The 9,196-nt window shown below is 43.5% G+C and overlaps 1 protein-coding gene across 1 annotated transcript in view; it reads right to left on the bottom strand.

Moving 5' to 3' along the window:
• Window positions 1–2,574: 2,574 nt before the first annotated feature.
• Window positions 2,575–9,196, bottom strand: part of RHOU (ras homolog family member U) — an 11,639-nt gene continuing 5,017 nt past the window's right edge. The window contains exon 3 of the mRNA XM_017526487.2: window positions 2,575–5,928. Coding sequence (XP_017381976.1) covers window positions 5,473–5,928 — 456 coding nt within the window. The 3' untranslated portion in view covers window positions 2,575–5,472. The remainder of the gene's footprint in view (window positions 5,929–9,196) is intronic.

The raw sequence follows: 9,196 nt of genomic DNA, 5'->3' as shown, positions 1-9,196 counted from the left end.
CGGGCAAAGCCAGGTTAAAAGGTAAAATATTCACATCAACATTTTTGGTACCCACATTCAAGGGAAGAAAACAAATTCCCCTCTAGAGCTTCCAGAAAGCAACACAGGCCCGCCAACCCCTTGGTTTTAGCCCAGTGAGCCCCAAGTCAGATTTCTCACCTCCAGACCATAATGTAATAAATCTGTGTTGCTTTAAGCCACTTACAGCAGCCAAAGGAAACTCATAGAATAAATTAAGTTAGAATTACCTGTGGGATATTCAGGAGGAAAGCAGCAAAGGGCAATGGGATATTCTTCTTCAGGATGCGTTCTCTTTTTAAGGATAAATATTGGGTCCCCAACCACATGCATCTTTCATGTGCAAGCTGTGCCTCTTCAAGTCTCAGTTTTATTGTTAGTATTGCACATTGTACCACATAACTGTGGTTGGGTGACTTGGGCTGTTAAATGAAGACTGTAAAAATGTAAGAATGGCCGGGAGCAGTGGCTCATGCCTATAATCCCAGCACTTTGGGAGGCCGAGGCCGGTGGATCTCCTGAGGTCAGGAGTTCGAGACCAGCCTGACCAACATGGAGAAACCCTGTCTCTTAAAAAAAAAAAAAAAAAAAGTAAGAATGTGCCAGTCTGCAGCAAGAGCTTCTTGCATGACAAGAGTCAAGGGACAGCCCAGCACAAGGCTGGGGAACACAGCAGATCCGTGACTTCCACACGATGCCTGTATCGCAGCCTTGTCTACCGACGCCCTAAACTACCTTTGTACACTGAATTCAGATTTTCCTGCTTCACCATCTGCAGATTCACTTGTCAGTTTTCAGAGAGGTGGCCCGCCCCACACAGTTCCAGCAGGTCAGCAGCAGCAGCTGTAGCAGCTTTGCTCCACAGAGCCAGCCTGTACAACGACGAATGTGACCTATATAATGTTGCTCCGATTTTATAAAAATGAGTGGAAATGAAAAAATGAATGTGCTGTTATACATTAAAAGTGTAAGCCTCATAAAATTTAATAGAGATGAAGATGGAAACCCTTAGGAGCCAATTGTCACCTCAGTGGGATGCCCACAAGAACTGAGTTGATTTACGGAGTGTCCTGCTGTGAAGGAAATTAAAGGAATTATTGAAAGGGTTCTACTAGGAAGACCATGCAGAGTGAGCATTTACTGAGTGCTTACTGTGTACCAGCACTTTCCATCCATAACCTCATTTGATCAGAGGATGAAAGCATTGGCCCATTGGCCATGCTTATCCACTTGAGAGGTTAGAAAGCTGTTTAGACTCAGAGGGGTTAAAAGATTAAGTAGCTTAAGTAATCAGAACCAGCAAGTGGCAGTGCCAGAATGTAAGCCCAAGCAGCCGGACTCCTCCCCATGTCCCTGGTTGCCACCATCACCACCCATTGTCACCATCCTGACATCATCTCCCTGCCTCTTCCTCCTTTTATCTTGTTCAGACTGGCCTCTGGGACATACCAGATGCTCGTCTGCCTTGGGGCTTTCGAACCTTCTTTCCTTTTCTCCTGGATGCTTCTCATTCCTTCACTCCCTTTGAATCCATAAATGCCTCTAGGAAGCACATGCTCACCTCCCCTACTGTGGCTGGATGTGCTGTCCGTGTGTCCAGGGAAGGCCCAGGCAGGACATGAGAGACAGACTGGGACAGGGTGTGGAGAAACCTCTGAGTCCCTCTGGGCTGGGGTCAGCTGCCCTGTGGAGGCCAGGAAGCCAGCAGGCTTTTGACACCCCGGCCATGTGTGGAATTGGGCGATACAGTAGTTTTAGTTGCATTCCATGCAGTCTTCCCACTCATTGTGGCTGAACATCTGGTGGGTACTCACAAAAGTTGTATCCTGGCCTATGCAGCGCCATGGGGAGCAGAGTGGATGGCTCCACCCTTCATGGAATGACCTTGAGGCTAGAGGGTGAGAGCAAGAAGACTTCCAGCCCCTCAGAATAGTTGCCTCCCCAGGGCCGCATTCCCTGGAGCCCTCAGTACAAGGACTGCATCCTCATGACATGATGAGAAGACTGACTTCAAGAACCTGAAGAAACCACACAGAACACAACAGCACCTCTTGGGACCCTCAGGACCTGGGAACCCTGGTCCTTAGCTCTACGGCTAGTAAGGGATCATGATGCCTTTGACTTCTAACCTCTTTCACGGTGATTTACAGATCTTGGATGTCTACTCTGCATTGTTAAGGATCCAGATAGCCAGGTGAGAAAGGCAGTAGTTTCCAGATGAAGAAACTGAGGCTCAGATCGCTGGCCATCTCAGCTTCATCCCACACTAGTGCTTCTCTGAGTCCGGACTTTCGGTTCCAAGAATAGTGCTCCCTCCAACTCACTGGGACATCAGCACACGATCTATGAGGAACACGTAATCAGCGGGTGCTTATTGTCAGACTGTGGCTCCAGAATCCAGAAAACCCCATGCTGAATAAGCACTTCAGATTGGTTGGAGATGCATTCCCAAAACGCCTCTCAGTGTATGCCATGATGCTTCCCAACGGTTGCTGCTTCAAGATGTGGTTAAACACCTCCAACAAAACCCTTCGAGAGAAGAGTCAAGAGCCATTATATCCATAGGTCAGAGTTTATTTCATACCATCTCATTTGTAGCATTTTCAAGTACAACATTCTGCCCAACATCATTTACACTTGAAAACAGAAAAGCACAACTTGGTAAGGCACCAGGTTACGATAGTCAGGAGAGAAGGCCTTGCTCCTGCTTTGGCTTGTGTCACACCTGGGTAGTTTCTCTAGAGTCTGTCAAGCAGAGAACAAGGTTATAAAAGGTCCATTTATACATACATGGTAACGAGACATAGCAAACAGTTCGGAAGTTTGTGTGTTTAAATTATAATGGTGGCCTACACTTGTAGTTCAGCCAAGGTGGCATTCTCTAAAGCAAAATTCTTAGAAAATCTTCTCTGCAATACCAAGCTGCAAGTTTAACAATTTTTGAGCTTTGAAGCGAACCAATTTTATATTTAACTCAAACACATACTTTAAAAATATTTTCGGCCCCAAACCCTATGTTCACAAAGAAATAAAAATGGAGGAAAATCTCAAGTATAATCGTACCTTTACTATTCTATAAAATGCAGCAACATATATTAAAAACTGTTGCCCTTAGAGGTCAACCCACTAGATTTTTAACACTAATAGTCCAAGCTGTTATTAACCCCAGCTAAAATTCAACTGTTTGCATAAAGCTTTCAGAACGGGGCCACACAGGCGTCCTTCACTAAGCACTTTCCACCCGAGGCCTATAGGCAGGAGGCGTGGAAGGTCCCTCCAGGGTGACCAACTGCAGCCCTATACGCTGTCGCATGCATAAAACTTCTTTCAAGTTTTGTGTTCTGTCTTAAAAATGAATTTGCATTATACTCCATGCCATTTACTTTAATATAAAAATAATGTTTCAAATCACTTACCACTTAAATAACTCATCTTCCCTCCCACACCTCTGGACACCAGACAGGCAGAGCCCAGCCTAAGCCAGGCAGGGCAAGATGAGACTATATTATTAGGTCTATTTTAAATATTTCCACAAATAATTTTCCTCCTTCAGGTTGTAACTAAATGCTTCAGGAAACTACAACTGACATCAATTCCAATGTGTTGAATAATCAATAGTTAACAGTCTATGTATTTTAGTTGTTTAAAGATTAATCTTTTGTTAAAGAAATTTGTTAATTTTATTTACTAAGAGAAATAAATGGAACCCTAACCTACAGTATAGCCTGATCTTTTTTTCTACTGAAAAACACAAACTGGATATCTTTTTAATATAAAAAGACAACACAAAACCCACAGAAAAATAAAACTCTTCTACCTAACTGGCTTTACAGAGATTTCCCTCATTGGTTGTGGAAGTGACTTCGGTGGCTCTGTCTCACCCACCGCAACTCAGTGTGTTCAGGCTGCCCTGTAGCATGTCATAGGCATTCCTACCAGAGTAAAAGCTACTCTCCTGAGGTGGCACTTTTTTCTCCAGAAGATTCAGCCCTAAAAGCTGCCACCTTGAAGGATGTATTTCACCATCAAAGGAAGCAGCCAAGCATGGGGGCCATGGTCCCGGCATGCACCCGGCCGACCACACACACCGCCCCTCAGGAGTCCTCAGAGTCCACTGGCCTCTGCTGCTACTGCCCTGAAGCTATCTGTGGCTTTCACTGGTTGTTTTAACAGGTTTCAAGATATGTTCATTTCATTTTTTGTTTAGTTTTAAGATGTCCTCAAAAATATATATATTAAGAAAACCTAAAAGCATACTCTGAATAAAAAAGATGTTGGTTCACAAAAGTGTCAACAAGAAGAGGAAGCCAAGCTTCCTTAGCATGTGTTTTTGTGGCCATGCTTTTCCCCATTAACTGTGTAAGAGTCTGACCTCTGTCAGGCTACTGTTATCAACAACAAATACAGCCACACAGACGTGTGTCTGTGTGCATGTGTGTGCGTGGCTGTGCACACAGAGAAGTACATATTGGCTAACTTAAGAAAAAATGATCTGTTTCCTGTCCCACAAACATTTGCTGTTGGCCTTTCAAAAGTATTCACCTCTCTGCTGAAGCAACAGCTTGAATATGGAAGTTTAAAAACAATCCAGATAGCTGCTCCCTGGTGCCCTCGCTACCTAGGATTGAGGCAGCTTGGTGCCTGTGTTACAGTACCAAAAGCAAATGTCACATTCTGATCTCCACAGGAATCACTCCCTAAAACATGAGAAATACTGACTAACACTTCCTTTCCTCTGCACAGCACTCTATGTTCATACAGTGTCAACACAACTGGTCTAAGAAAGAAAACTCCCCATAAGAAAGTTTCCTTTTTTGTCTACACAGTGCAATATAGTCATGGGATGCTTTTTGTTCGTTGTTTTTAAATCATAAGAACCTGGGTATTAGCAAATGACAAAAGTGACTGTTTTGAGGTTTTGTAGGCAGAGGTCTCGCATTTTTTCTCAGAGTTTTGCTCCTTTAAAGAAAAAAAAAAAAGGTATGGTTTGCATGGAGTTTCAAAGCTAAGAACTGCTCCCACCATGGTTGACCCGTGTACATAATGCACTTTGCATTAAGTAGCCCTTAATCAAGAGAGGGTTAGCCATAGCACCCTCCCTTTCTTTCTTCTGTACATTATAATGTAGCAGAATTGCATTCTTGACATCCAGATTTGAGGTGTCTTCTTCATATTAGATATCAATTAACCCAGAGGTCTAGAACTCTAAATTTCCAGAGATGTGAAAAATGTTTAATTTACTTCAAAAATATCTTGCATAAGTATCTCATCCCTAAGCTCAAACAACAAGAAAATTAAAGGCAAGAAAGAATGCATAAGTTGAGAGCTCCTCCTATAATACATATACACACACTCTCTATACAGGTTCTACACAGTAAAAGGAGTTGTTTCAGCTAATATAGCTTCTACTATCGATTTCATCTGAAAATAGCCTTTCTGGGTGTCTTGCCAGCATCATACGAAACAGCAGTATTTCTTCCACCAGGACTTGGAGAGGTTTTTCATTTTATCTGGAGTCCTGCTTTTAGACTTCTTTGGCTGTTGCTGAGTGTCCGAGTAATGAATGCCAGCGACGATGGCTGCATCAAAGACCTCTTTGAGGTTTTTTTGAGTCAAGGCTGAACACTCGATGTAGGAGGCGGCTTTGATTTCCTCGGCGCACAGCTTAGCCGCCTCTTCAGGCACTGGCTTTTCTTTGCATTTGTCCAACTCAATGAGGACTTTGACGTCTTCTCTGAGATCTGACTGCGTTCCAACTAGGATGATGGGGGCTTTGGGACAGTGGCACCGAATCTCCGGCACCCATTTCTCACTGACATTCTGGAAAGATGAGGGGCTCACGACACTAAAGCAGAGCAGGAAGATGTCTGTGTTGGTGTAGCAGAGAGGTCTCAGCTTGTCAAACTCATCCTGCAACCAAGCAAAGTCCCCAAAAGTTATTTTTTAATCAATTCTCATCAGTAAAAAGATCATCTTCACATTTTTCCTGAAATGGTCCGGCAGGTGACAAAAGACTCACTGGTCCGAGGAGGAAGAGCCAGCAGCCTTGAAAGTACCCTGCTGTTTACCAGGCGGGGCCAGCGCACAGCAAAGGTGTGGCAGCTGTCTGCTGCCAGGGCCAGCTACGGCCTGAACACTGCCAAGCATGTTCAAAATGTTCATTGACACTCAAGACTACTTGCAGCGTGACATAGAAAAAGTGCTCAAAGCAGGTGGGTTCTAGAAATAAAATGGACTTTAGCCTTCAGCTGAGTGTAACCCAAACTTACTCTCAACTCTTGGTACTTAGCTACTCTTCTAAAATTCAGACCATACCCACACTGATCCTCAAGACCCAGACTATGAACCTCAAGACCCCAGTCTATGAACACAGCTCCTCTCTTTATGAATCCAGCCCTGTCTTTCCCCACAACAGCTCTGAGCAACGCCGATTTCATCCCATCTGCACTGTGCACACACTCTGCCCACACCATGCACAGCAGTGTAGAATAATGCTGATCAGACTCGAGGCCAGACCAGAAATGGAGTTGAGGACCTTTGTCAGGCCACGGTCATCAGCGACTCATGTGCTTCTCAAAGTCACTTACAGACACTAGTTAATACATCCTCATTCTGGCTATATCTTCTCTTCCTCCCTCCTTCCTTCATTTTCTCCTACTTCCTTTATCCTTGCCAATACCCATGGCCTCCATGTACAGTGGTTTGGACAGACAAGAACTGGAGAATAGGCATGCACACCCTACCCTTAAGGTGTAGAGAAGTGGATGGAATAAATTAGAGTTGATTATAAATAAACCAACGGTTGTGCTGCCAATGCTCTCCCACGGTCAGCCACCCAACAGACAACACTGAACATCACCTGCACTCAAAGCACAGTGGCAGGCGAGGGGATTTGGTTGTGAACAGACAGATGCTGGTCTCCAAATTAGCATTTCTTTATAGCAAACATCCTATAGCTCCCTGTAGCACCACATTCAGCTAACTGAAAACTTTCACGCAACTCTTTTGTAGAAAAATATTTACTATTTCATATTTAAAATGTGTATCTGTTGGTGCCAACCATCCTCAGGTATAAATAATTTCTCAATGACAAGACAAAGCTCAGTGCCATTCATGTTTTTCATTACTCAATTGACACAATCTGATTATTTACTAAGTACTATTTATATCTACATTATTCTCCATCTGTGGCTTTTTTCTCTTGGTATAAAAGAAAGCTGTAACTTATTTGAATGAACTTTCTTCATTGTTTCAATTACGGGCCACCAACCAACCAACTAATCACATTAAAGTCAACCAGCTAAAATGCTCAGGAAACAACATGGCATTTCAGAATGTCACTGACATTTGTGAGGCTTCTGCAAGTGCAAGTTGAAAAAGAATGACTTACCCAAGTGTGGCAGCATGTACATATACTTGGGAAGTATATGTACACAGTTACTTGGGAAGCTGACGCAGGGGGATCACTTGAGCCCAGGAGTTCAAGACCAGCCTGGGTGACATAGAAGGACCCCTGTCTCTAAAAATAGTTTTAAAAAGAAAAAGAGCGACCTAAGTTTCTTCATGCCAACTTTGTGCTAAATAAATAAACACAGAAACGCAGTCTGGTAGACTACAGCTCAGCTCTGAAGATGTTTTAATGGAACGCTCCCTCTGTTCTTAGAGGGCCTTAAAGAAAAAAGTATAAAGCTGAGACCAGCATTAAGGCAGCCCCTCAGGTAGCTGCCCCTTCAGGTAGCTGCCCCCTCAGGTAGCAGCCCCCCCGTAGCTTCCCCCTCAGGTAGCTGCCTCTTCAGGTAGCTGCCCCCCCAGGTAGCTCCCCCCTCAGGTAGCTGCCCCCCCAGGTAGCTCCCCCCTCAGGTAGCTGCCCCCTCAGGTAGCTGCCCCTTGGCCATGCCCTGGCATCTGGGGTTACATTACTGAGAAAAAGGAGGGCAAGCACAAGGGCTGAGCCTTCTGAGTGGGCTTTGGAAAGGTATCTCCCCAGATCTCTTGAGATTCTGGCTTAGGAACTTGAGAAGTAAAACAGAAATTAGACCCTCTTGCTCAGTGCCTGACCAGAAACCGTAGATATTTGATGAATGCAATACACACGTACAATGAGGACAACTGGAATGTACCCTTTAAAAAAAAAAAGGCACTCTGAGGCCAAGCAATTTGCATGTGCTTGCCAGATCTGCAGTATAGATGCCACACAGGATTCTGATTAGGGTGGGCAGGGCAGAGAGAGAAGACTGGATTCTACATCCCTCTTGTTTGGCTGCAACTTGTTTTTTTTTTTTTTTTTTTTAGTACCTTATGGGTCAAAAGGCTGAAGAATTTTCAGCTTATTGGCAATTCTCCAGTGAACTACTCCTATTTCAGCAATACTTTTTCTCTTATGCCAAAGGTATGTTTTTTCAAGTCTCCAATCTGTCTCTGATCAATCTGCCCTTGAGACTGTAAGCCCAGTGTTATAAACTCCTGTTGACATCTTATAGACTCACCTACCCTCCCTAACCAGAAAAGCCAAAGGTACAAGAAGTGATTTCTTCAGCCTCTAGAGCCATACTCTCCTTCCATTAATTTCTGTGGGAAACCCACACTCCAGCTCCACATCCCCAAGTTCCAGCCTATCTGTGTTCATACTGATGCTCCGGGCATCTGAAGTGGAGGTCAGTGAAGTCTCTTATGTCAACTGCCTAGAAGAGGTATGTGTTCCTTACTCCATAAGGAAACATGGCAGGTATCACAGTGAGTCCCCTAAAATGTATTTTATCATACCAAGACGAGGGAGAGTAAAAAAGAACTACCACTTTGACCAGCTTGGCTAGTAGTCTAAACAAAGACTAATTTATAAATGGGGTAACAGGAAAACAAAAACACAAATACCTGACTTAGCTTACCAGCAGCATATTTTTCATAGTTTGTGAAGTTGGTTTTCTACAAATTTTTAGATTGTGGTCTTATTCATTAATTAATTGGGTATTTTCTTCCAACCGGAACACAAAAGTTAATAAATACAGTAAATCTCATTGAAAATATTGCTGGGGGACCAGAATAATAATTTCCAAACAAACTGAAGCTTATAAGTGTAGCACCAAGACCTTCATTTTTCCCTAATTATAAACTTTTTTTGGATAAAAATACTTCTAAAGTGATGTATGTGCTTCCCTGATTTTTTTTTTTTTTTTTTTTT

Source organism: Cebus imitator, unplaced genomic scaffold (genome assembly GCF_001604975.1).
Source record: "Cebus imitator isolate Cc_AM_T3 unplaced genomic scaffold, Cebus_imitator-1.0 Scaffold42, whole genome shotgun sequence".
Taxonomy (NCBI): domain Eukaryota; kingdom Metazoa; phylum Chordata; class Mammalia; order Primates; family Cebidae; genus Cebus; species Cebus imitator.
Note: the sequence above shows the minus strand (reverse complement) of the source record. Positions and strands in the feature narration are given on the sequence as shown.